Source organism: Tenrec ecaudatus, chromosome 14 (assembly GCF_050624435.1).
Source record: "Tenrec ecaudatus isolate mTenEca1 chromosome 14, mTenEca1.hap1, whole genome shotgun sequence".
Classification (NCBI taxonomy): Eukaryota; Metazoa; Chordata; class Mammalia; order Afrosoricida; family Tenrecidae; genus Tenrec; species Tenrec ecaudatus.
This window is the reverse complement of record NC_134543.1, coordinates 104,897,527-104,923,844: the sequence shown is the minus strand read 5'-3', so window position 1 is coordinate 104,923,844 and position 26,318 is coordinate 104,897,527. Positions and strand designations below refer to the sequence as shown.

At 54.5% G+C, this 26,318-nt stretch overlaps 1 protein-coding gene and 1 pseudogene across 4 annotated transcripts; both read right to left on the bottom strand.

The window, feature by feature from the left end:
• Positions 1 to 686: 686 nt before the first annotated feature.
• Positions 687 to 20,950, bottom strand: MAP1A (microtubule associated protein 1A). Of its 4 annotated transcripts, none has more exons than XM_075531502.1 (7): positions 20,695 to 20,950; positions 19,752 to 19,853; positions 11,560 to 11,642; positions 11,144 to 11,284; positions 2,783 to 10,961; positions 2,430 to 2,650; positions 687 to 2,250 (listed from the first exon to the last, which is right to left on the bottom strand). In XM_075531502.1, exons 1-7 carry the CDS (start codon positions 20,933 to 20,935, stop codon positions 2,095 to 2,097), a joined length of 9,123 nt encoding a protein of 3,040 aa, XP_075387617.1. In that variant the 5' UTR covers positions 20,936 to 20,950; the 3' UTR covers positions 687 to 2,094. The 4 variants fall into 4 exon arrangements, with proteins under 4 accessions (XP_075387617.1, XP_075387618.1, XP_075387620.1 ...); XM_075531503.1 differs by having other exon boundaries at positions 2,430 to 2,647; XM_075531504.1 differs by having other exon boundaries at positions 2,110 to 2,250; positions 2,430 to 2,577.
• Positions 20,951 to 25,362: 4,412 nt separating this feature from the next.
• LOC142425874 (large ribosomal subunit protein eL8 pseudogene) lies at positions 25,363 to 25,707 on the bottom strand (annotated as a pseudogene).
• Between the last annotated feature and the right edge of the window lie 611 nt (positions 25,708 to 26,318).

Sequence of the window (26,318 nt, the reverse complement as noted above, 5' to 3'; positions counted from 1 at the left end):
TGAGTCAATTCTGACTTTTAGTGACCTTATAGGGCTGCCCCATGTGGGGTCCTTCTGGATCTCTTACAGAGCGCTGGTGACATAGTGGGCTATGCCTTGATCTGCTAACTACAAGGTCAGTGGTTCAAACCCACCAGCCGCTCCTCAGAAAAATGATAGGACGGTCAGCTCTTAAAGATTTAAACTCTCGGAAACCGAAAGGGGCAGTTCTACTCTTCCCTATGGGGTTGCTTTGAGTCAGAACTGACTCTACGGCAATAGGTTTGCTGGACCTCGGGAGGGTCCCTCAACTCCTTAGGTCTTTGGTGCTCCCCTATCCATAGCATCTGATACTGGTTCTTTGTTCCTCAGCTCTTGACTCCATGGATGCAGATCCCCCTCCCCAGGCCTCTTGTCTCTTCCCTCTCCAAAACAAACATAGGTCCCCATCCTAGGCTCCTTTCTCCATTCCACCCTCACAGATTCCCATTCATTTTCAGAAATCAGGTTGACTCCCCATAATTTGTTCTCCCTTCACATAGCCTATGTTCTCTGATACTACTGGGTCTTAGAACTGCTTCCCATTATCAAAGGCATCAAAGTCCTCCTAGATAAACGACAATGCTGGGAGAAGCAGAGAGGTAGAAGCGAGGCCCAGCGACTGAGCAATGTATGGAGTCAGAAAAAGCCTAACCAGCACTACGGCATTTGCAATGAACTGGTTTATTGGTAAGAGTTGGAGGCGGCTCCATTACAGCTGGGAATCTTGCGGGGAAGTGTGGGAAGGAGCAGAGCACAGCAGCGTGGGGAGGGTGTTTGCTGGGAAGAAAACAAGGCGGGCTCATTTTGGTATCCACACCGTTTGGCAGAGAAGCCCGGCCCAGATGGCTGTCCGTACCTGGGTTTCTTGGTTGGCAGCAGAGTGATCTGGCTGCTCGTTGGCTCGCTTGAGACAGAGTCTTCCATGGGATGGTATGCTCAGCCTGTTTCCATTTTACTCTCTAGGCTCTAAGCTTTAGCTCAGCTTCACCTTCCTCTTTTCTTTCTTCCCTCTCATTTTCCCCAAGTCCTCTGGCGTGGCCTCCATGTCCCAGATCCCCTTTCGAAGAGTTTGGGGGTGGGAGAGGCAGCCAGTGTTCCCACTTCAGCTGCAGGATGGCAACGGTGGAATGTTGGGGAGTCACACATTGCTGGGGTGTCAAGTGTGGGGATGTCAGGCAGTGGCTTATTTTTAATCCATCACACACCGGGCCACAGCAGATGGCCACATGCAGAGAAGCCAAGCAGGGGATGGATGAGAAGGGGTCAGAATAATGGGAATGGGGTGGGTAACAACGGCAAGGGGTCAGGAAGTTTGGAACCATTCTGGAATTGGGGCTGGGCTCTCCTTGCCCCTTTCTGCTGCCCATAGGCCTGGTCGGGACACACCCCTGGGGAGGTGAACGGTGTGAAACAGGGCTGAGAGAGAAGGTAAGTTTCATTCTCCTCCTACCAGTTTGTTGGTCAAAAGAGCTTCAAGTTTGGGATGCAGACATTCAGCGATGGAGGGAAGCAGTGGGACAGTGTAGCAGCTGTGTACCACTAGCCTTCAGCTGGAACCAAGCCCCTGGTGGGTGAAGGCCTGGGAGATGGAGGAAGGGGTGCAGCTCTGGGCACCTCACTGACAGTATCCTACCCCAGGCCACATACATTACTACTAGAAATCCTTCCTGGGATGCTCAGTAAATAGAGACTGAAAGGTCCCTGGAGTTGGGGATATGATCACCCTCCACCCGGGAGGAGGTTGCTTTCTGCGGCCCATCCTCCCTCTCCACCCAATCCCAGCGTGTGGCAGTGCTGGGACCAGGAGTTCTCAGGCATCAGATGGCTGTCTGTCCTCATTCTGTGCCCTCCTCCCATCCTAGTCCTGTTACCTTTGGTTCTAAGACCCCCTCTCAGGGGGAGAGAGAATTCCTCCCATGTAGCCCAGCCCAAGTGTTCACAACAAGGCATCCCCCTGCCCTCCACCGCAGCCAGCTCTCACTTCCTCCAACCCCAAAGGCCTCAGCAGTAGCCATTCTCTAAGGGAGTTGGGGGATGGGGGGAAGGATCCTTGGGGAAGGGCGTGTGGTTCTTTTAGAACTCAATCTTGCAGGCGGGAAAGGACTCATCCTGCATGACCACCGTGCTGCTGCTAGCCAGGACCAGGACGTTGAGTTGTTGCTGCTGCTCATGAGTCTGCTGGTACCACTCACGAGTCACCTCTGTGTCATGAGTAGGGATCAGAGTCACCTAGGAGGGAGATAAGACAGGCCTGAAGTGAGAACGGGGAGTGAAGGAGATAGGGCACCTGACGGTCTCCCCAGACACTGCTGCCCGTGGGAGGGGTCCAGTCCTCAGGAGTGTGTTCCCCTGTTGCCTCTGAGCAAGCTTTGTCCAGATAACCTCCTCTGTGGCCCCTTGATACTCACCTGAAGATTCTCCCCCCACTGGGCCTTGCCCTCCAGCAGGGCATCCAGTACAGCCCGGCTTGGCTCGCCATTGGGAGGGTCATTCCCACTGACCACATAGTAGGATGCACGAACTCGTCGGAAGAAGTCAAGGTCAGCAGTCTTGCCACTGCAATGATTCGGGATATAGGCGAGATCCACATACACAGGGGCACCAGAGCCACCCTTGGAACCCAAGGCTGCTGTAGAGACAAGCCAGCACTCATTGTAGAAGGGAGAACACTTGTGGCAGCCTTCCCCTCCCCCGACTCCTGGGCTCTGACCTGCCACACCCAGCCCACCACCCACTCCTCCGCTTTCCCTCCTTGACTTACCGGCTCCTGCCTTGAGTCCATGGACTAGGCCTTTGGACATGGGGCTGTGGCCATCCTTTTCCTCCCCGGGGGCCACCTGGCTTGGGGTGCTCCGTGGTCGGAGTGGGGTCCGGGATGCTCGGTCCGCAGGCCCTTTACCGGGGGTGGGTGAACGTTTCCCCCGGAGATCCAGGCGCCGTGCTGGGGACGCTGGCTTGGCCCTGCCAGGGGCCTTGCGCCCCACTCGCCCCTGAGCCTTCTCCTTCTCCCGTAGCCTCTCCACCCTCCCAGACTCTGAGCTGAGCCCCTCGGGGTCAGCCATGCACACGTCAGGACGAGGAGGGGATGGGCGGGGGTCTGGCTGAGGTATAGGGGGTGGGTCATGGCCTGGCCGGGGATGGTGGGTTCCACTGATCCCCCCAGCTTTGTCCACAGGCAGGAAGTCCCCATCTTCATCTGAGTCGAGCGCTGCCTCAGCTGTGATGGATGGACATTCCTCCGTTTCTGGAGGAACGTCCGAATCGGACTGTGAGGAGCCCGAGTCACTGGCTGATGTTGGGGGGGTCTCATCGGCCACAGGGCATGGGCCCCCTGTGGTTCCTGGGCCCCCCGCCCGGCGTCTCCCCACTCTCCCTACCAGCCGGGCTTCTTCAGTTGAGCGGTCACCATCATCTGTGGATTGAGGCAGCGGGGGATTCAGGAAGGATGGGGAGAGCTCTCCGCGGTGGGGTCGGGGCTCAACAGCACATCCTTGGGGCCCAGCCTCAGGCTCAGGGGACACACTGCTGAGGCGGTCTTCAGGGACCCCTCTGGGACACAGTGGCTGCTCAGGGGACAGCAGCGTGTGGGGCCTGATGCCCCTCTCGGCTCCTTCAGGCCAGGCCCCACGTTCCCAAGCAGGGCAGGCCCCAGCCTCCTCCTTCTCGTCCCCAGCCAGGCCAGGCCCTGAAGGTTTGGTGCTGGTTCCACTTGGGCCATTGGCTGCACAATCCCCAGAGGGACCCTGGAAGGGGCTTGGCCTCCTGGCGTCTCCCCCCGGGCACTCCAGGCGGCAGGGTAAGGTGCCATCGGCCATGTCTCCAGGCAGGTGTGGATCTGGAGCTGGGGCCAAGTCCAGTGAAGCTGGGGCTGCTGGGCTCAGAGGAGGGAGGTCCCAGAGACTGTGAGCAGCGGGCTCCGTTCCTGACACTAGCTCTTCAGACCCCTGCTCAGTCGCCTGTGGACCTGGGCCTGGAGGGAAGCGCTCGGCCACGCTGGACATCACGGGCGTGGTGGCCTCAGAGGAAGAGCCTGCAGACAGGGCTGGCGAGGCCGGGCGGGGCAGGCTGGCGACGAGGGGGGCCCTGGGAGAGCTGGGTGAGGGTATCTGGGGCAGTGAGGAGTCCAGGCTGGGGGCCTTGCTTACTTCTAGGTACTCGTCATACCGGGCTCTGGTGGGGGGCCCCGGAGCCAGAGCCAGAGCTTGGTCCCCCGAGAAGGCAAGGGAGCCACAGGGGGCAGAGCGGGGTTCCGCTGGAGAGGGCAGCTGTGGGGGAGCTGGCTGTAAGGAGGAGGAGAAGCCAAAGGCTGAGGCAGGGAAGTCCAGGCAAGGCCGGGCAGGACCTGGGGGTGAGCCTGAGGAAGGACTGGTAGACCACAAAGTGGAGGGCCCTTCAGGGACAGGGTGGGGGGGACTTGGAGACTGGGCCTCTTTCTCTGGCTGCTCCCGAGCCCCCTTCTCCAGCTCAGAGTCGCTAGTGATGTCATCCCAGGGACCCCCACCTGCCTCCTTGGAGGGCAGGGGCCTCCTATCTGGGCAGCAGCTCAGGATGTCATCGCAAAGAGAGGGGCCTGGGCCTTTGTCCAGGGAGACAGGAGCGCGAGGGGGCACTGCAGGCGGTGTGAGACTGGGCTCCACACTAGACCCTGGTTCAAGCTCCTGTCTGGGGGGCACAGGGGGTCCCGCCAGGGCTGCATAGCTGAAGGCTGGAGCGTCAGATTGGAGGCTCTTGGGCGAGATCGGAGAAGAAAGCTCCTTCTCGGCAGATGTGTTTCGGCCGGCAGCCTCCTCCTTGGTTGACATGCGTGGGGGCCAATCCCTGGCTGCTTCGAGCAGAGGCTCCCTAGTGGGACACACGGGGCCAAGCCCGGTCAGCATCATTTGCTCGTAGATGTCTGTGTACTGAAAGCTTCTCTCATCAGGGTAGGGCGTGGGCTCTCGCTGCTCCTGCTCAGTGGGCTCAGGCTCCTTGGTGGCATGGCTCTTGACAGCCCCCGGGCTCTCTGAGCTGCAAGGGATGCGGTCACGAGCCCCAACCCCACCCTCTTCTTCCGTTTCCCCTTCAGCCTTTCGGTAGTCCTTCCCCAGGGGAGAGTATGGCCCACCTTCCAACTCAGCTGCTCCCTCCTGCACGGCTGCCACCACGCTGTCATACTCCGCTGTGCCCCAGGAGAAGGGGGCGGGAGTGAGTGGCTCTGGGGCAGGGCTGGGAGGAGCTGGAGCTGGAGAGAGAGGTGCAGGGGGCAAGGGCGTGTCCTTGGGCACCCATGGTGGGATGTCAGCCAGCCAGGAGGGAGTGGTGGGCTCTTTCCTTGACGGCGGCAAGGGCTTAGACTCTGGGCTTGGGCTTTCTTGTCTGGGGGCTGGAGGAGCCCGGGGTCCACCCATCTCGGGTGGAGAAGACGGTGGGGAGATGATCTCAAAGGGGGAGTGGGTCAGCTTGTCGTCTTCTTCCGGTGGCAGTCCGACTGGTGATTCAGCAAGCCAGCGCTCCACCTCCAGTCCCTTCTGTGAGGAGGCCTCCTGGAAGCCCTTGAAGTCCGATGTCCAAGGGCTCCGGGGGGTGTGCTCCAGCGGGGGCACTTCCTGCTCATCATCTGGTCCCTCATCGAGAAAAGTGCTCTCCCGCTCCTCGGTGTAGCGGGGGCGGGCCCCCTGGCCATCCAGCTCATGAGGGAACCAGACTTTCCTTTCACAGCTCAGCTCCCTCCAGTACGTGTCCTCTTCCTGGCGCACGGCCTCTCTGCCCCTCCAGTATGTGTTCTCTTGCTCAGGAGATGCGGCCTCCCATGCCTGGGCAGGCTCTTTCTGTTCTCCCACCGGCTCCCCCCTGCTCAGAGCTGTTTGCTGCCACTCCGGGACCACACCCCCTTCCTCCTCCTGCAGGTATTTCTCCTCTTGCTCTCCAGCCAGGCTCTTTTGCACTGGGATCTCTTCCAGGCCCTCCTGTTCTGCGGTCTGAACCTTTGCTGGGAGTTTCCCAGGTAGGGCTGCTTCCTCTGGTTTGCTGGTTGTGTCGTCCTGCATTGGACTCACCTGTCCCCGGATAGCGTCCTTTACTTCCAGAGCCTTGTCTTTCTGTTCAGTGTCCATACTGCTTCGTCCCAGGGCTTCATCCTTCTGTTCTAAGGCCCAATATGTTTCCTGTAAGTCCTGGTCCTTTTGCTGCTGAGCCGCCTCTGTCTGCTCAAAGGCCTGGCCCTTTGGCTCCGGGACCTCGTCTTCTGCAGCCTTATCTTTATGTTCAAAGTCTCTGGCGGTTTGCTCTGGCTTTTGGCCTTTCTCTTCCAGGACCTTGTCCTTCGGTTCTAGGACCTTGTCTTCTTTTTGTTCCAAGTCTACCTGTTTCTTTTCCAATGTCTTGTCCTTTGGTTCTAGGACCTCGTCTTTTTGTTTTAAGTCTGTGTCTTTGGGTCCCAGAGCCTCATCCTTCTGTCTCAGGGAGGCGTCTTTTTGCTCTGAGTCTCGGTCTTTTTGTTTTAAGTCTGTGTCTTTGGGTTCCAGGGTCTTCTCTGTCTGATCCGGAGCCTGGTTGGTTTGCTCTAGGTCTCGGTCTCTTTGGTCTAATGTTGTCTCCTGCTGTTCCGTTGTCTTGTCCTGTTCTTCCTGGGTCTCGTTTTTCTGACTGATGGCTAGATCCTTCTTCTCTACATAAATATCTTTCTGCTCCAGGCTTTTGTCCTGCTGCTGTGGTGCTGCGGCTGTTGGTTTACATACTTTGTCCTCCTGCTCTGGGGTTCTTTGGTCTTGTGACCCCGGGACTTTTTCTTCCCCTTCCATGGCAATGCCCTCCGTGACAGGACTTGGCAGAGACTCGGGACTCTGCGTGAGAGAACTATCAGGTGTCAGAATGTGTTCGCCGGGGCTCGTGGTCACTCCGGAGGACTGTTTCTCATCGCCTGAGAGTGCAGAGCGAGAGGGGGAGCCAGCAGGTGGTTTTCTGCCAGGGCCCCCATCCATGATGTCTGGCTGTGAAGAATCCCCAGGGCTCCTATCTGTAGGAAGTGCCACTGTGGCTGGATGGGGCTGTTGACCAAACTCAGGGGCTAGCTGGTGAGAAGTGTCCTCACTTGGCATTCGAGGTCCCCTGTCTTCCTTTCCAAGGCTTAAATCCCCAAACTGGAGAGGGCCGAGGCTTTCTGGGGAGAGCTGCTTCGAAGAGATATCCAGAGAAGTCTCCTTGCTGGGGCTCTCTTCGGAAAGGGAAAGTGACCGGGTGTCTTCTGGGGACATCTCTGGCCAGAGGTCTTTGTGTAGGGGCTGCTCTGTTGGGCCACAGGCAGACCTAGGGCTGGGCTCTTGGTTGACAGTGTCTGGGGAGATCACGCTAAGGACAGAAAGGGAGTCTGCATCTTCAGGGGAGAGGCCTCGGTCGGAAAATTGGAGCCCCTCATCTTTCGGAGACTCTCTGGGTTCTTGGAGGGATGTTTTCACGTCTCTGGAAAGGGCTGCTTCTCCCAGAACGAGTCCTGTGGGCTCTCGTGCCTCCACCGTCTCGAAAACGATTGCTCTGTCCTGTTCTGGCAACAGCTGGATGGTACAGCCTGCGTGCCCCCCAACGATGCTGATAGATGCTTCCTGGGCCTGGGGACTCCTGGGCAGAGACTCCTCCTCCTCCTCCTCCTTCTTGAGTGCGTCCTCTTCAGGTGTGGGCCTGGCCGTCTCCCCTGGAGCCTCTTCCTCGCCAACTCCCGGGGTTCGCCTCGTATCTGCCCAGGAGCCCGCTTCCTCAAAGTCTTGGGGCTCAGACTTTTCTTCCACTGGAGACTGATGGAAGGGTGTATGAGTGGCGCTGGGTGGGCCTGACGGGGGAGGAGAGGCCATCTTGACTGTGCTTTCATCCGGGCTGAGGCAGCGCTCCTCCACCTCGCCGAGGGCTGCTTCCCCGGGGAGTAGGGCATGCCCGGGGGCACCCAACGTTGAGGGTCCATATTGACTCTGAAGTGTCTCAGACAACCCCCCATCTGCTCGCTCCTCTGCCCCTCTCAAGACTCGCCCTCCAGGCAAGCTTCTCCCTGTTTCTCCTTTCTTCTCTGACTCGCCGGCCACAGCGAAGTCCTCACAAGGTGGTGACTTAAAGCCCTTGTCTTCTTCCAGGGAGGAGGTAGGCGAGATGGTGCCGGCTGACGGCACGTAGTCCAAGCCCTGGGTGGCTTCAGTGCGAGAAGAAGGGATGCTCGTGACCGTGTCGAGCAGCAGGGAGCTCTTGCCGGTCTCCTCAGTCTGTGGCGCCGTGAGAGAGGCGGCGGACTGGTCTTCGGCCACAGACGTGGCAAAAGAAGACAGTTTGTCGCATTCGGTGATTGAGGTGGCGGAGGACACGTGCTCCTCTTCAGCCAGCGGAGCAGCCACCATGTTGGGAGGGCAGGGGAGTTCAGACTCCGCTGCTCCATAGCCTTGGCCGGGGGCGGCCGGAGCAGCCCTGTCCGCAGGCTGACGGGCCTCCAAGGGGCCTGGACCTTCAGGTCCTGGGAGGTCATACGGACTTGGGGGAAATCGGGGTGGGACCGGGCGCTCCTCGGGCTCCTCGTGGATCTCCTCGTCTGAGATGGTCTGCTCAGTCTCCGAGTAGCCGGGGATGGTCTCGTCCTGGATGTAGGAGACATGCTCGGTGGCTCCTGCTGGCGTGGCCAGGCTGCTCAGGAAGGACGAGGCTTCCTTCTCAGGGACCTTACCCGGGACTCCCAGTTCCCGGCCTCCGAGAGCCTCTCTGCCCCTTGAGGTTACCTTCAAGGCTGCCTGCATATGCTTCTGGTAGAAACTCTCAGCCTTTGTCTCCTCCTCTTCCTCCCCATCGGAAGGGTGCACCTCCTCCATCTCTTCTAACTCCGCCTTCTCTATCACATCCTCCTTGACCTCCGGCTCACTTTCCTCTCTGGCCTCGCCTAGGAGCCCCTCTGCTTCCCTCTGCTGCTTTTCCTCCCAGGCATGCTGTTTTTCTTCCAGCTCAGCCCCAGCGTCTGGACCTCGGGCCTGGCCGCCTTGTTCCCCAAGGACTTTGGGGACCACCTCGTTCTCCAGCACGGGCTCTTGCTGTTCTGGGCCTGAGAGAGAGGGCAGTGCTCTTTGGGTGGCTGAGCTTGGGGGTCCCTCGTCGTCGGTACTTGGAAGGAGTGCTTTCTCTCCTGGTCCTGTGTCCCTCTGTTCAGCCAGCAGCCCCCTCTCCTGGTGCTTCATCTCCTCAAAGTCCTGCGTGAGGTCCTCTGGTGAGGACAGGGCTAGCTCCCTCTGCCCAGTGACTGGCGGCACTGGGATAGAACCCTTTGGGGCTGTGGGTGCCCGCGGCTCCAAGGAAGAATTCTCCTTCTCTGCACGGGCCATTCGGTTCTTATCCGCCTTGACTCTTGCAGGGGCCTTGGCCTTGTACAAAGTCTTCCGTACCTCGGGGGTGAAGGGTTTCAGGTCTGGCTTGGAGAGCTTCTTGACTTCAGCTTTGGTGTCTTTCCTCTTCTCCTCCTTCTTCGCATCCTTCTTCTCCTCCTTCCTGCCTTCGTCCTTCTTGAACTCCTTCCTCTCCTTTTTCATCTCTTTCTTCTCCTTGTCCTTCTTCTCTTCCAGCTTTGAGATCTTTTCTTTCAGGTGCTTCTTCCCCACTTTGTCCTTGATCAGCTTTCGCTTCTCTGCCTTCAGGGCCTCGCTGGACTCGGTCCTCGCCCTCTCTGGCTTGGCAGGCTTCTCGGGGGGCTTGTCAGCTGGCTCTTTGGTCTTTTTCTCTGTCTTCCCTAACTCCTTGGCCAGCTCTGACCGGGCCTCCTTGGCTCCCTCTTCGGCCACCTCCTCCCGTTTTGCCAGCTTGCTCACGGCTGTCTTCGTCGTGGCTTTGAGGCTCTCCTTGCTGTCGGCCCGCTGCTTAATTTTGCTGGGCTTGAGGCTGGCCGGCACAGCCCCAGCAGCCAGGTCCTTCTGGGTGACCACAGGGTAACGCAGGAAGTCCAGGTGCCGCAGTTTTTCTAGGCCCTCTAAGATCTTGTTTTGAGGCGCGTTCCCTGGGAAAAGCACACGCACAATCTTCTCAGTGGGGTTGGCTGGCAGCCAGACCACCAGAGCAGTGATCGAAGTCAGGTAGGGCACCGAGATCTCAGCCTCCTTCCCATTGGCCAGCACAATTCCTGTTTTGGCCTTGCTGTTGCCTGCCCACTTCTGCATGAGGAACTGCATCTCCTTGCTGTCCTTCACAGGGTTGAGGACGTACATGTCCAGCCGGCCGACACCCATTTTGTGGAAGAGAGTCAGGGGCTCGATGGTGTTGCTGACCACCCGGTACAAAGGCTCGGCCTGAATGCCCAGGCGATTTAGATGCTGCAGGGTGAGGCAGGCCTCTTCGATGCTCCGCTTGGCCTTCCGGGAAGCATCCGGCAGCCGCAATTTATCGGGCACGTTGAAGAAGACCACTCCGAGCTCGGGAGAGATGAGGTTCTTCACCCAGTCGCTGTAGCTGCTGGACCCTTGAGACTGTTCCTCCTCAAGCTCCGCCACCTTGCGCTGGAGGAGCCCATTGATGCCTGGCAGGTTGTCCGCCCCGATGTGGGTGAGCAACACAGAGTCAATGCGGTCCAGGTGCCGCACCAGCTTCCAGAAACAGGACTTGCGATCGGAGCCACCATCCACCAGGATGTTGAAACCGTTGACGGCAAAGAGGGCAGAGTCCCCGCGGCCACCAGGAAAGATGTAGCAGCAAGGTTTGGAGAGCTTGAGGAAGCCCCCCGAGGTGGGGGGCTCTAGCAGGTCAAAGGGGGATGGCACATCTACGGTCTCGGAGACGTACTCGGAGAACTCAGCCACACCATCCATGGTGGGCAGCGTGGGCTCAGGGTTTAGCCGGAGGTGCAGGGTCTCTTGGGTACTGGATAGTCCCAGATGGCTCCAATCACCCTCCCCTAAGCAGGACACGGTGAGGAAGGCCTGGATCGCAGGGTCTCTATTGCTGAGCAATTGGGCAATCTAGAGGAACGGGAGATAGAAGCCTGATCAGGTCACTGGGGCTTGTGGAAGTGAGCTCCTATCTTTCTGGAAGGGCTTCCAAGAGCCCCGCGAGACACGGGCTCCCTTCTCGGCCAGCTTTCCCACACTGCCAGCTGCCCACGTCCCCTTCACGCTCCCCGATACTCGGCCGTTGAACGTACCTCTGGGTTGTGAAGGACATGGGCAAAGTTTTGGTAGGAGTAGGTGCCACTCTGGAGGATGAGGTCACCCCCTGGCTCTACACTTTGCCCACTCAAGATCAGCAGTTTGTGCGCAGATGGGCTTCGAAGGAGATGGTGAACCTAGAACGGATGGAGGGGAGTGATCAGAGTGGTGGGGGAACCTAGGAAGGGAGAGGAACATACCTGCACCCCTTCAGAGCTACAAAGACACGCCCCTCCCTGGAGTCTCCCTGAACACTCCCAGAACGGGGCTGGGGGTTGTAAGGTAGCTTAGATGGCAGAAAGGAGGCAGCTCTAAGCCAAGTGGAGGAGTTCTTCCCTTCCAGCGGTAGCGCTGACAAGGGTGATTTACCGTCCTTCCAGCATGCCCACTTAAGCCTAGGCCCCAGCCTTACCTCAGAGCTGATGCTGTCTGTACTGGGGTTTACCAGGATGACGGTTTCAAGGGTCTCACTCTGGTGGCAGAGGGTCCTTTGGCCTGAGGGAGAGATGTCGGAATTTGTATAGAAGGGAATGGGTGTGGACTAAAATGGGGAAGCGTTGTGTGGGACAGGAGGGGAAAGAAGGCAGGAGCAGAAACTGAGACCTGGGAAAGAGAGGGCTGGCTCTCCTTAGACCCTGTCACCTCCTCTAGCCCTTCCCTTTCAGGGGTTTCCACCTCCCCTCTCCCACACTGAGGAACCTTGGTGTTTACATGTTGGGCTGCTAACCATAAGGTCAGCGGTTCAAAACCACCTGCCACTCAGTAGCATTCTGTCTAGTAAAGAGTTACAGCCTTGGACACCCAGAAAGGCGGCTCGGCCCTGACCTATAGGGTCGCTATGAGTCAGCATCGACTTGATGGCAGTAAGTTTGTTTTTGTTTTTTGTTTTAGTTTCTCCAGTACCGTCTTTCCTCTTCCCTTAATCTGCCACACCCTCTGCCTACCCAGTGCCCACTCACCCCCCTTGCCTAGAACTCTGCTTCAGTTTGCCTTGTTGACAAGAAGCCTTTGTCCCTCTCGAACACTAAGCTCCTGGTGCTGCCTGGGGATGAGGGGCTCAGCTGGAGGGAGGGCTCCTGGGACCATGATCCTCCCTCGGCTTTCTCACTAGCTTGTGACTGTCTTGGCCTTCCATGCCAGCTGAATACCTGGAAATAAGGAGCTGGAGGCTTCTGTGTCTACAGACACCTCCCACCTCTACTCTTTTCCTCTCCCTCGATCCAAGGCCACAATCCCCATTCCAGGAGGCTCAGAGGGGCTTGCGTGCTATCTAACCCTAGGGATTTTACAATTCAAAGAGTAGAAAGAGAGTTATAACTTTCTATTCTGTTCTCTGGCCCCTGTGAAGGAGCCCTGGTGATACAGTGGGTTAAGCACTGGGCTGCTAACTAGCAAGGTCAGTGATTCAAACACACCAGCAATTCCATGAGAGAAAGATGAGGCTGTAAAGATTGTCTTAGAAACCACAGGGAACAGTTTTCTCTGTCCAAGCCTGTACTCCTATGCCTGCGCCCAGTTAATGTTCCCTCCCAAAGCCCCCTCTCCCACCTCCTCTTCTCCAGGCTCACTACCCCACAACACATCCTTGTCAACTGTTTCTCCTCTCATCCCAGCCTTCTACCACGGAGGTGGGGGGCCTAGGGGTTCACAAACAAGAGGTCCATAAATCAGGAAGAAGACATTGAGAGAATTCCCCAGGTCATAGAAAAAGGCAAGACATCCCGAATTTCCTATCTCCCTTTTGCAACCTCACATGAAACATCACACAATTCAGCAAAGAAAGCCATAGGTCCAATAGAACGTGCTGACGGGCACTTCCATCCCTCGCTTGGGCCTTCTTCCCCCTACCTTGCCTCCAACTGAAGAGGGGGGCACTGAGGAGTTGCCTTACAGAGCATGAAAAAGATGACTTTGGGAGGAGTAACCTTACAGAGGATAAAAAAGATGGCTTTGGGCGTAGGCGGTCTGTTGGAGATGGGTTCATAATCAATCCCCTGGACCCTCTTCTGTGATCCAAGTCTACCTGTTCCTTCTGAGCCCCCAGCAGAAAGAGCATGGGGCCAGGGCTTTCGTGTGGATGCAGAGCCATGGTAGGAGGGTCAGGCAGATGTGGCGGCCCAGGGCTGCAGGTGCACTTGCCGGAGAATGAACTATGGATGGTGTTAGAAGACCACACTCTATGCAGGGTAGTAGGTACCGCCCAAGAGGAGTGCAGGCATTCTCTTCTGTTAATTTGGGATTTGAGGGAGGCTCTGAGTCAGCTTTGAGGATATGAGCCACCTCATGGACAGGAAGGGCAGAGCTTGGGTAGGTGAGGGACATTAAGGTTCAGGGAGCAGCCAGCCCACATTCAAATTTAGAAGGGCAAATTTAGAAGCGCTCTCTCACACGAGGTCACATGTGGAAACCAGTAGGGTCAGGAAGAGGGTCATGACATGTGGTACAGGCCAATTTGCTTTGTTATCTACCTCTCCCCACAAGCATACCATCCCTCCTAGCCAGTCTATAAACACAAGACTCTTTGGCCTCCCGTTCCTATCCTGGTCCAAGACCCCCAAAGCAGAACAGAACAGAATAGAACTTACAAACTCTCCAGCTTTGATTGCGGCTACAAAGTTTAACAAGGTTTCAATCCTGCCGGTCTCTTCTAGGCCTGGGATTTTTGAAAGCCCTTGGTCTCTCTTTTCCTCGGCTCCCCCCACCCCACCCCCAGCTCCCAGATCCCTCCTCTGGTGGGAATTGCCTGGTTTGTCCTTTATCCTTGGAGGGGCTTATCTTGGGAGGCAGGGACACTATCCCTGGCCAGAGCTGGGGTGGGGGCGGGCGGAGGGTGCTGAGGTTGAGCGGGGAGGAGGGCAGGTGTCTCTGCAGAGGGGGTGGGGGCGGCTCAGGCAGCTGCAGTCTGCCGCAGTGTGTGTGAACGCGCAGTGCGTGTGCGCGTGGTGCTCGCTCCGCCCCCACCCCCCACCCCAGCATGACAAGTCATTTTCTTGGCTGCCTCTGCATGGGGGGGGAGGGAGCGGGGGGGGGACGCAAAGAGGGAGAAGAAACTGGCTCCTCTGTTGGAGGGCCCCCATCTTGGGAAGAGAAGGCTAGGGGAGGTGGGGGTGGGGCTGGGAGCTGGAAGGCTTGACGGGACTGGGAATGCGGGCAGCTGCTGGGGAGGGAGGCCTCTCCACGTCTGGAGTGGCCTCCGGGGGGCCGGCAAAGGGGGGGGGGTGTCTCAGAGTCCCAGCCTCAGGGAATGGGGGGGGGGGTCTACTGCAAACTGGTGCCACGTCTTGATGACCCTGTCCTCCCTTCTTCACGGGGTCCCCCACCTTCCCTTACTTGGCCAAAACTCGCTGCCCCGCTTACCCACAGCAGAGGAGCCGCTGAGCCATCAGCAGCTGACGCCCGGGGACCCTCTCATTAGGCACATTCCCGTTCATGCCGCCGCCACCCGCCCCCCCTTCCCCCAGCCTCCCATCCTTCCGGATTCTTCCACCCAGCCAGAGATTCGGCCCCAGATTTCTCCAGCACCCCAGGCTGCCAGGCGGAGCCAGTGTCACCACCCTGTGCCGCTGCTGGCAGGCGGCCAGTGTCTCCCACCCCAAGCCAGCCCTGCCCAGCCCAGGCCAGGAGTGGACGGGCTGCCCGGGCCCTCTAGGGCGCTGCCTGGTTCTGGGCCAGGCAGGCTCCGCTCTTGGGAATATGCGTCCGCACTCTCCCACCCTTAGCCTGCCCGCTGGCTAGGCTGGCTCCATCGCACCCAAGGAGGAGCACCCACCCAGTGGGTCTGTCTAGTTAGCCCCGCTCTGCCTCTCTATCACAAGGCCCTCCAGCCCCCACCAGAAGCCCACCGGGTGGGTTCTTACCCTGGGGTGTGGGAGGGAGCCCCTCATGGAGGTGGTGGCTCTGGCCCCAGCTGGCAGCTTCAGGGAAGAGTCTGCGGCACTTGGGGTGGAAGGGGGGGGGGGGGCGTTTGATGGGGAGGGCGGTGCCAGGGCGGGGAAGAAGGGCTGGTCCCTGACGAGCCACTGGAGATTTAACTGTTTCTTTGCCTGCACTCTGTCAGGGCTTTGGTGCCGTTTCTGTCTAGTTAGTTGTGTGGGGCCGAGGAGTCAGCTAGGCGCTCACGGGGGGCAGGGGGATCGCTAGCAGTTCACAGGTTAGAGACCCTTCTCCCCAGCCCTGCTTAGTTAAGAAAGATCCATTTAATACCAGCCCAAAGCAAGAAGTGGGTAGGTAGGGGGGCGTGGGCTGCCTGGACTCTCCCCCTTTTCCGGAGGAACCAACTTCTGCCCGTCCCCTCAGAGAGACCCTGGGAGGGGTCTTCAGTCCCCAGAGGAACAACAGGAAAGAGGTTGGGGGCTAAAAGGGTGGGTGTCATTGGGGGGAGGCGATGCCTGAGAAGAAAGCTGGGGTTGGGGAGGTGCGTTGCTAGGTCAGTTACAAGTTGGACTTCTAGGGGAGCCCGCTCCGTGGGAGAGCAGTTAGGCTTGGTACTCCCTTAAAGCTTGATGGCCTCAGAAAAGAGAGGACTTGATGACTTCGAGTTTGGTCATCTTACAGGTCACAGCAGCAGAAACAAGTCCCTGGCCTGTGGTGGGGAGGCTGGGCAGAGAACAGGGGCCCGGGAACTGCATGCAGCCCTGTGCCAATGCAGCACCACACCCGAACCACACAGGCACTGACTACGTAGGCACTGGGTGTGAGGAGGCAGTCTCCCACTGCGGTGACTGGCCAGGGGGCTTTCTGCCTTTCAGTGACAATGGGGTTAACAGAGACCAAAGAGCACTTTCAGGACTCCTGCCTGAGCCGGGTTTTCTGATGGTAGATCAATGATGACTAGAACATGAAGTACTCTTTGGGTTTGTACTGACTTCATAGGATGGTCGAGTCCCCATTACCTCTCCTTGTCGCTGCCGTTTTTTTCACATCTCTTATACCCCCTTGATTCTTCTAGTGCTGGCCCTATCTCTCTTAGTCTCTAACTCCGGCTCAGATTTCGTGAAGCACTCCAGGGCTCAAAGGGTGGATCTGGAACGGTCCAGGGCTCAGTTCCAGCCGGGTGATAGGCGTGCTTTCGGCCCTCTTTCATTTCTCCAATCTTCCCCAAGCCCTGGCCAGCTCCTAATGCCTTCCTCACATTAGCATCCATCCCACTCAGGAGCGAGCACCAGCTCCACCCTTGGCCTGGGTTGCCAAGAACTGCATTGAAGGTCAGAGAAGCCAAAATAGTCTCTGTTCTCAGCATCCTCCTCCCCCCATTACTGCAGCCAGAGGAGAAGAGGAGCTGAGTCACCGGGGTGTGTGTGTGTGTGTGTGTGTGTGTGTGTGTGTGTAGGGGGTTTGGGGCAGGAGGGTAGGAGGAAACCTTGTTCAGATCAGGGGATGCAGAGAGCAAGACGGCAACATCCAACATCGTCCAACATCGCCCTTTGACTAGAAGCCATCTATCTGCAGAGCTACCCAGCACAGACCACGCAGGGGTCTGAGTACACAAAAAGGAAAACCTCCTTATTGCAAACTCATAGTTATTCCCTCCAACCTCCAGTCTTCAGTCTCCGCTCTGCTTTCTATGGCTCTCTGGAGCGAGTTAGGGAAACTTGAGTAGACATTTGGCTTGAGGACAAAATAACATTTCTCGGCCCAATGCAGAGACCACCCTTAGCTCAGCTGCCACCCCAAGAGCCACACCCGAGGCCAGGCATGGTTCCAACTAGCAGCGGAGTTTTCCTTCATCCCTCATCCTCGGAACAGCCACCTCCCACCACCAGCTGCTGGGTTCCCAGGCTCTGCTGCAGGGAATGGTGTGATGCCACAGGGGAACAGAGAGTGAGCGAGCCCTGAGCTCAGATACAAGCGACAGCAGAGACATGGCTCCACCATTTTACAAATTACGCTGTGAAACAAACCAAGTACTTAACCACTCGAAGGCTTTGCACTAGAAAGTGAGTGTCATTGACATCAGACCTATCGTCTTCCAACAATACGGTAAAGACTGACATAAAGGGTGAACAAATGTCTAAGTCCTAGAATCCTACGTCTTTCGTGCACAGATGCCCCTGGTACTCTGTCTCTGGCGAAATATTTCTGAGAGGTCATCCTGGCAGATCTGGGTGTCCAGGGATTTCTTAATTAAGTCAGAATCTCACACCAGCCAGCTGCAGCATACCCTTAGCTTCCAAGTGAACCCAGAGATGGAGAGGACTTCAGGGTGGGACTTGAAGTACTTGTCATGTCCTTGCTTTCCCATTTCAGAGCATGCAAATCCCAGTTCCAGGGACCCGAGAGCTTCTCTATTAATTTCATGTTTGTAGAAGTAGCTATCACTTTCTGAGTACATCAAACTGGTGCCTCTGTCTATGTTCCTTAGCGTCCCCGTATACCAGTTATAAATGATAAGGCCCCACCTTCCCCTATAGGCACTGTTCTAATTGTTTCTGGGTTTGTGTTATCATCAGAAACTAGCTATTTTGCAGGAGTTAAAAGGCTAGATTCCAAGTCACCCCTGATGACCCCCTGGTGCAAAAGCCATTGTTTATAACCATGACCAAGCCTTGAACATGAGTAGGAGCTGGACCACTAACTCTCTATCAGACTGTCTCTTCTTTTCTATGTGTGGGTGTGTGGCTGTGGGATTTCCTTGCATTCTCATCATTGTACATTTTTGTCATCTTTCTCAGAATTTTGCCCAGGGATCAAGGGCAGGTGATAGGGATAATGGCCCAGTCAGTACAATGGGCAGAAGGAATGAGATCACAGGGTACTAGACTATTCCCTTGAACCCACCCCAGTCTCCTCATTTCCTTTGCCTCTCCGCTAACTGGAGGCTGAAGGGAGGGTCAGTGTCTGCAGTTGCTCTCCACTAAGTATTTGTGGGGACAATTGAAAGAGGAGCAAGCAGGGGTGGGTCTGGGCTATCTTCAGCCATGTGGGTTTTTCCAGGACATCTTCTCTATCCTTATAGACATAGACAGGCCAGTATGAAATTTTCTAAAATAATAAAATAGAAATCCGTTTACCAAAGTAAACCCTGATCTGAAGTGCGTAGCCCTAATTTCTCTGACAAAACCCCTTGACTAGGTCCAGTGGATATTTATCTGAAGTGCCTGAGAGTAACTATGCATTTCCCTGTAAGCACCTTGCTAAGCATCCCTGCATCTTTATCTGGAGTTTAGCTAAGCACCTTGATTTCATTTTTCTTTAGGTCTTATATGTTTCCAAAAGGCACCCAAGTCTCCAGCCAACTCTGGTCACAATGGTCAAGCTAGAGAATTCAGTGACTTATGAATATCAGATATACCCTGCCCCCAAACATGAATTCAGTCATTAATTTTATATACTGTCGTGCCCACATCCACCCTTGCAAACAAATTTGCAGGAGGGCTCAGTAGTAAACCTGCTGATTTATCCGCATCAGTGTGCATGGAGGAAGCCGTGATGAGTAATTTTGAGAAGGGCGACGTAAAACAGTGAGTGATTAGCTTTATAGGAAGCCGGGCACGTCAGGAAGAGGCCAGCCTCACATTTTTAAACTTGCTGCACATATTCCTAGGACAATGGAGCACTCATCATATGAACTTTGTCTCCTCTTCTTGAGGGCAGCATCTCCATAGAAACTAGTGATCAGTGAAGTGACCAAAGATCTGGCAGTTAGGACAAAGAGTCGAACGTGAAGAAGAGGTAACTATCTATCATACTGGATAATGTAGAGGTATTGGCATAAGATATGAATTCCATCATTTGGCGGCAGAGACTACTGTAGCTGGGTGGATTTCATCGTCCATAAAAGGCATTGGTACATGAATTGCTATGTCAGCACTTATCGATAACACGACCAGATGCCTGATGTTTTTACTGGGATAGAGGGCTTTCTGCAGTCTTGCCATACATATCCTGCCACCTACACTCATAGGATGATTGTTTCTGAAAATGGAAGTTTCCAAAATCTCTAACTTATTTCTTCCCACCCAGCAGAATGGTAAACTATATCCTGTAAACTTTGACCTCAAAGCCAAGCCTCAGAATGTAACTAGCTCTTGTAGCAGTAAATCCGGGCTCTTGCTTTCCACCTGGGATTTGGGGGTGCTTATCAACTTTTGGCCCCAGGCTACTGCTCTGTTGGGAAGATCTGTTGGCTGAACCAAAGGAGAAACCCAGAACTCCTGAAATGTGGTAGGTAGGGTGTACAGCCTAAGGGAGAGCACTAAGCAAAGGTCTGGGAAGGTGCGTGGGAGATTTGGGGGTCTCTGGAAAGGGAAAGGCGAAGGCTGGAGGATGCAGAAAGAAGATAATGTGTCTTTGCATGGAAGACAATTACTCAGCAAAGTACCTCATTCCCTCAGTGCACATCAGTAGCTGTCCACAAACCACCCTCTTCTCAGGTTGAAAATTATGCTCTCCAAGCTCCCTCCACCATCATGCCATCTGTCTGCAAAGTGTACTCATGATTCTGGGGGTGATTGTGGAGCTCTGCAACTGCCCACCCCCTGAAGACTTCCCTCCCTTCTTTCTTACCCAAACCTCCCACAAGGCTAGTTCTGCCAGCGAGGGAACCTCTGCTCTTCTGTGACCAGCTCTACCCAGAGGATTGAGACAAATGGTACTAGTCCTAACCTTTGACCTCTGAAGAGAAGTGAGCTAGGTGCCGGGTGATGAAGAGTCTCAACTGTTGGTTCAGGTCAAAGGATGATAAGTCAATGTTCCAGGAGAGAATCCCTGTGAGAGAAAGAGAAGCAAAGAAGGCTCTGGATAAGGCCAGGAAGGTCAGACTGCCGGGAATACAGAGGGAAAAGGAAGGGGAGGAAAAGGGCTGGCAACAATCATGAACAACCTCAAAGATGCCTCTTTCCCTGGAATTTGCCTAAGCCAGAGGGAAAAGGTCAGAATTTAGATGAAACTTGGTCATTAATTTGTTCATAGAGAGGACTTTTCTTGCAGAATTGACTGATTGGGGGAGAAATGACACCCAAGAGCTTTCATGCCTCCCCTCTGCCTCCATCCCTCCTCAGCTAGCTTCCACCCGCAGGTGGCTCCGCAGCACTGCGCCACAGACCAGACGCAGCAACTGGGGAGGGAGGTGAGGACTGAGGAGTCAGTGACCACGAAGGTCACTCCCTCAGTTTGGCCGCCAGCACTCGTTCCTGGCATTCAGAAAGTACCTTGGGCCTGTTCAGGGACCCCCAAAGAAGACACTGTAAGGTAGGGAACATGGACTCTCCAGGGAATGGTGAGGGCTTTTCAGCATCTCTCCCTGAGACACAGCGAAAGAGGAGAGTGGTGGGAGGGGCCCCCAGGGGCTGTACAGAACTGCCACCCTCCTGGGAGACTGCGGGATGCCAAGGGCTGTGCGGGGAAGGATAGGATATGTGAGTAGTTAGAGAGTATATGGACCTATGGCATGGAAGATGCAGGCGACAAGGGCTGATGATCGAGCTCAACCGGGGGCTCTCAGGGAACGCACATTAGGGATGCAGAATGCAGACGTCCGCACCGAGAGGAGAATGCAGATGGCGGTGAAGCACGGGAGGAAGGATGCCCAGCCAGGACAGCGGCTCACCTTGTTCAAGGTGGGCCCGCACGGCCCTCAGCTGACTCTCAGTACCGATATCACCGATCACGATGAGCAAAGAGTGTTTCCGCTGGTCCCAGCGAGCCGCGGCCACGCCGGCTCCGGCCTCGCACAGCTGCTCCGCAGGGTTCGGAGGCAGCGGAGCGGCGTCTGGGCTCCGCAGCCCAGGTCCCAGAGTTGTCTCCATGGCAACGCTGCGAGGCAGCCCGGGCCCTGCCTCGGTCTCCATGGAAACTCCCACGGAGGGCTACGCCGGCACCGTCCGCTGCAGGGAGAGTGCGCGCCGTTCTTAAAGGCCGGCGGCCGAAGCCTGTCATTGGCTGCTGCCTGCCGGGGGGCGGAGCACAGGCGCCGCAGGGGCGGGGCTGGAGGGGGGACGCCCCGGAGCTGCGGTCTCTCCTGCTGGCCGCGGACGTGTGGGTGACCGCCCCTTTCAGCTCCAGGCTGCTTCTCCGCCCCCGGCCCCCCAGCCCCCCAGTCCCCCGGGGAGCTTGCACTCCTGCTTGGTTAGAGGTGGGCCTCTGCGGGGCCCGGTGCGGAGGGGAGGACTTTCGCTCGGCGCCGGAAGAAGCTTCTAGTTAGGATGTCACTTCGATTTGTGCCATCCTGCAGTTCCACGGTTTGGCTAAAACGGAGGGGAGCCATCTTGTCCATCGGTGTCTCCCAAGTTCGTATCATTGTCTCCATCTCCGGCTGCCTCTTTTCTTTTTCAATTGAAGCGGAAATCGTATTCCCCACTGCTTGCCAAGACCCTGGTCTCCATCCTTGGCTTCCTACCCTCCTTGCCCCTGGCCTTCGGAGTGCTCGGGAAGGTATTGGAGGGGACAGAGTGACCTTCCGGCCCTGAGTCCCTAGTGAGTTGCAATTCTGAAAGCAGTGGGCTGGCCAGTCTCCATCTCTTGCAGCGCAATGAGCTCAGACTGCAGCAAGGGGGAATTTGAGTAAAACCCAGGAAATGCCTTCCCTACTCCCAGTGATGTGTAACCTTGAGAAACATGTTTGCTTCCCCTGGAGAATACTCAACACAGGAAGGTGGCAATGTTTAAACCAGAAAAGCGGGTGACCTTCCCAAAGCCCAAGGACCAGGGGCTGAGACTTTCTGGCACCGTTAAATGACTGATTGGAATATCCTTGGGAAAATGGTGCTATAAAGGTACCCCCTCTCCACACCTCCCCCACACACCTGCTCCCTGTGTCCCCACACCCTAGTCTGCATTACAGGAGCTTCTTTTACCAGGGACATGGTGTTCATGTATGTGTCGGATAGTCTGTCTGTCCCCCTAGGACTCCAGCCACAATTTGCCTTTTTTTTCCCATTTGCCTGACACTTTGGGGATGAATGTGACTTTTGAGCCACCTTCTGACCCATCTTCTCCCTGAAGGCTCTGAGGAGGCTTGGGCTGTTGTCTGCATGTTAAGGACCACAGAGCATGTGTCCCTATCACAGAGTGTCTTAGTGAAACAGCTAGTCCATTCTGCAACCAGATCAGCTCTAGCCCTGAAAATCTTGTTTGTAGCACAAAGAGGGAGATAAGAGGCCTGGCAGAACCTCACATAGTAGGGGTCCCTCACCCTACATGATACATGAGGCCCTGTTCCACTCCACCTCCCTGTGCCACGATTGTGGATCTGAATCAAAAGGAGTACAGGGAGATGTGTAGGTCTCCTCTTCTGCAGTCCATGGGGAAGCAGAAAGCCACAATATAGGTTGTAGGCAGAAGAAGGGGACAGTTTCCATAGCAACTCCAGGGGCAGACTCCTAGCTGGCACAGGGCCTCAGCATAAGGGTCAGCAGCAACTAACCATGGACTCTATTCTCTCGCCAAGGCTGATAAAGAGGTTAGCTAATAGATATGAAAGGTGTCGGGAAGGATCACATACTAATCAAAAAACCCATTATGATTGAGTTGATTCTGATTCATCGTGACTCTCTAGAAACCCGGCCCCCAGGGTTTCCAAGGCTGTCCATCTTGGTGGAAACAGACCACATATCGTTCTTCCACTGAGCTGGCTGGTCAGTTAGGACTTGTCATATTCCTGTAGCAGTAGAGTGCTCTAACCGCTGCACAACTAACACGCCTGGTAAAATGATAGGGGCAGAAATTCAGGCCTATGACTTCAGCTCCTGCTAGAATCGTATCATATTAATGTCACCTGCCAATGCAGACTATGACAGTATTAAAATTGCATATGTCCACTGTATGGGTAAGTATTCAGCACAGTCTTCTTTATCAAAGGCAGACTCGGTCACAGAATTGATTGGGTGTAATTATGCCTCGCATTCCTTGACTCAGGACCCTCTTTGTAGCATGGTGGATTAGGCGCTGGGCTGCTAACCATAAGGTTTCAGTTCAAACCTACCAGCCCCTCCTGGGAAGAAAGTTGAGGTTATCTGCTCCAGGAAAGATTGATAGCCTCAGAAACCTTGTGTAGGGTCCCTAGGATCACTATGAGTAAGGCTCAATGGCAGTGGTCTTTTCTTTTGTTCCCTGAACAGCAAGGAGCTTTGGTGATACAGTAGTTATAGCTCTTGGCTGCTAACTGAAAGGCTTGTGGTTCAAACCCACTAGATTTTAAACCTGATGGAAGTAACTACAATAAAGGATGTTTTGTCTAGTTACTTGATTACCCAGTTCAGATTTGCCTAGCAGGTTAATTTCAACAATAGGATGTGTCATTTAGCTGGCTGTAATATGCACTGATGACAGGGTCAGGCTTTTTTTTAGTGTGTTTTATGGTCAGATTATATTTTTGCCCAATTAAAAAAAAGTCACCTAACAGAATGTAGACATTATTGAGAAATATCAATATCCTATGCAAATATAATTTTAATGAAGTTAATTTAACAGTGGTTGGAGCAGTATATTGATAGGGAGCTTCCAGAAATTCCAGCTAGATTCAGAAGAGGACACGGAACATTACTGATATCAGGTAGATTTAGGCTCAAATCAGAGAACACCAGAAAGTTGTTTACTTATATATTATTAACTATGCAAAGACATTCAACTAAGTGGATCATAACAAATTATGGATAACATTGAGAATAATGGGAATTCCAGAACACTTCATTGTGCTTGTGCAGAACCAGTACAAGGATCAAGAAGTAGTTTTTCAAACTGAACAAGGGAATACTATGTGCTTTAAAATCAGAAAGGTTGTGTCCTTTCACCATACTTATTTAATCTATATGATGGACAAGTAATCCAAGAAGCTGAATACAGCATCAAGATTGGAGGAAGGTCATTAATAACTTGTGATGTACAGATGGCATAAACTGGCTTGCTGAAAACGAAGAGGACTTAAAATACTTGCTGATGAAGATCAAGAACTGTAACCTTCAGTATGGATTACAACTCGATAGAAAGAAAATCAAAAGCCTCACAACTGGACCGATGAACTACCTCATGATAAATAGAGAATAGATTTAAGTTGCCAAGGATTTTGTCTTGCTTGGATCCCCAATCAATGTTCATGGAAGCAGCTGCCTGGAATTCAAATGGTGTGTTGCATTGGGTCAACCTGCTGCACAAAACCTCTTTAAAGTATTGAAGAACAAGGATGTCACTTTGAAGACTTAGGTACGCCTGGCCCAAGCCATGCTTTTTTCACTCACCCCGTACACACCTGAATGTTGAATAATGAATAAGGAAGAGTGCAGAAGAATGGACACATTTGAATTATAGTGTTGGCAAAGAAAATGGAAAGTATCAGACAAACAAACAAATCTGTCTTGGAAGAAGTACAGTCAGAATGTTTCATGAAGGCAAGGATGGCAAGGTTTCCTCTCACTTATTTTGGACATAGTGTCTGGAGGCACCGGTCACTGGAAAAGGACATCCTGCTTGGTGAGGTGGAGGGTCAGCAGAGAGAGAAAGACTCTCAAAGAAATGGACTGACGTAGTGGCTGCAGCAATGGGCTTCAACATAACGATTCTGAGGATGGGCATGACTGAGCAGTGTTTTCTTCCACTCTGCAGAGGGTCTCTGTGAGTCGGAACCAATTCCCTGGCACTAAAAACAACAGGACGATCAGGTTGCTGGACCTACTGGCCGGTTTTGTCCTACTTTGCAGCTGGGTCCTTGGCCTTCTGAGATGCAGTTAGGTGAGGATGAAAGGGGCCGACCAGCCAGCTGAATGGCATGTTGTTAACAAAATAATACATGATACCACCTAAAGACACCTTCATCTTCTGCAGCTGCCCCTTACGAGAAGTGGCTGCCCCTTACTAGAAATGAGAAGGAGGCACCATTGATGCTTGTTGGCTTGATCTTGAATGTTCCCAAGGTAACCCTTGGCTGTTTGTTAAGAGGGTGTAACAGGTGGTCTGGGGCTGCTGAGTCAGGTGTGGGCTATAGCAAGATTAGAGACCTTGATGTGCTCAGCACAGGGGGATTCACTGGTATCATGGTTGATGCTTCTCTACCATGTCATCCATAAGAGGTAGAACTTACCTTGAGCATCCATCCTGAATATCTTGTTATCACCATGCACATTCTTCTTGGCAAAATCAATCTAATCAAGTTAATAGAATAGAGTTGATAATGGTTTCTTGACTGCTTTGCTTAGCTTCTTTAACCCTGCTAGTGGACATGCAAATGATGTATGGTTGACAGAAATTTTTTTTTTCTGAAGGACTAGTTTTATTATGTACAAAAACCAGCCATGCACAAGCTAGCCCAGCTTGGTGGCGAGTTCTTTGGCCTTGGCCTTTTCTAGCTTGGCAATTCGGGCCACTGATTTGGGGCCCAGCACATTGCCACCCCAGTGGCAGTGGATCTCGTCAAACCTGTCATTATAGTTGGTCCTGATGGCCTCCACCAGCTTAGCCAAGGCTCCTTTGTCTTCCGAGTTCACCTGTGTGAAGGCAACGGTGGTGCAGGTCTTCCTGTGCACCAGACGCCCCAGCCGGGCCTTGCTCTTGATGATGCAGTAGGGGACCCCCATTTTACGGCACAGGGCCGGCAGGAAGACCACCAGGTGAAAGATAGCGCTCGCTTGAGTGAGGACGAGAATCTGGACCAAAGCCGTCATTTATTTCCAAGGCATTTTGATCTAATGTAACAATTCAGCTTCTGAACCATATCAAATCCTTTGACCTTTCGCTTCTTTTTTTTTTTTCTTTCTGGTTCTTCCTGGGCGAGAGGGAGATTCTGGTCTATCAGTAGTTCTGGTTTAGTAAATGCATTTTCCATTCCATGGTTCACCAACTGCATCATCTGATTTTCCAAGACTCTGTTAAGGCTCCCATCGGCCAAAGACTTGGTGCTCTTCACAGTGCTAGTCATTCCTTTGGTATTGTCCACCAGCCTGGTGATTGTACTGGCATGGTGTCCTTGCCCCCAGTCACAGTAGTCAGCCCAGCATCTCTCCCGCTGTAACACTGCCTTTCCATTGGCAACAAATTGGTGTGTTGGTTCAGAATAGGCAGCTTCTCCTCAATCCTCAGGCCTGTCTAGCCCTTGACGGGCATAGGTATTTAAAAAAGCGAAGGCCAAGCTCACTGCCATCAAGTGGATACTGACTCATAGAACAAGACAGAACTGCCCCCTATGGGTTTCTGAGATTCCAACTTTACAGGAGTAGAAATCCCCGCTTTCTTTCTTTTTTTTTT

Bases quoted from the DNA above. Each gene is read 5' to 3' on its own strand.
- MAP1A (XM_075531502.1), bottom strand. From the start codon at position 20,935: ATGGAGACCGAGGCAGGGCCCGGGCTGCCTCGCAGCGTTGCCATGGAG. The intron at 11,285-11,559 runs GTAAGGCTGGGG...CATCCGTTCTAG, and splicing joins CAGACAGCATCAGCTCTGAG to GTTCACCATCTCCTTCGAAG. The intron at 2,651-2,782 runs GTAAGTCAAGGA...TTGTCTCTACAG, and splicing joins TGGACTCAAGGCAGGAGCCG to CAGCCTTGGGTTCCAAGGGT.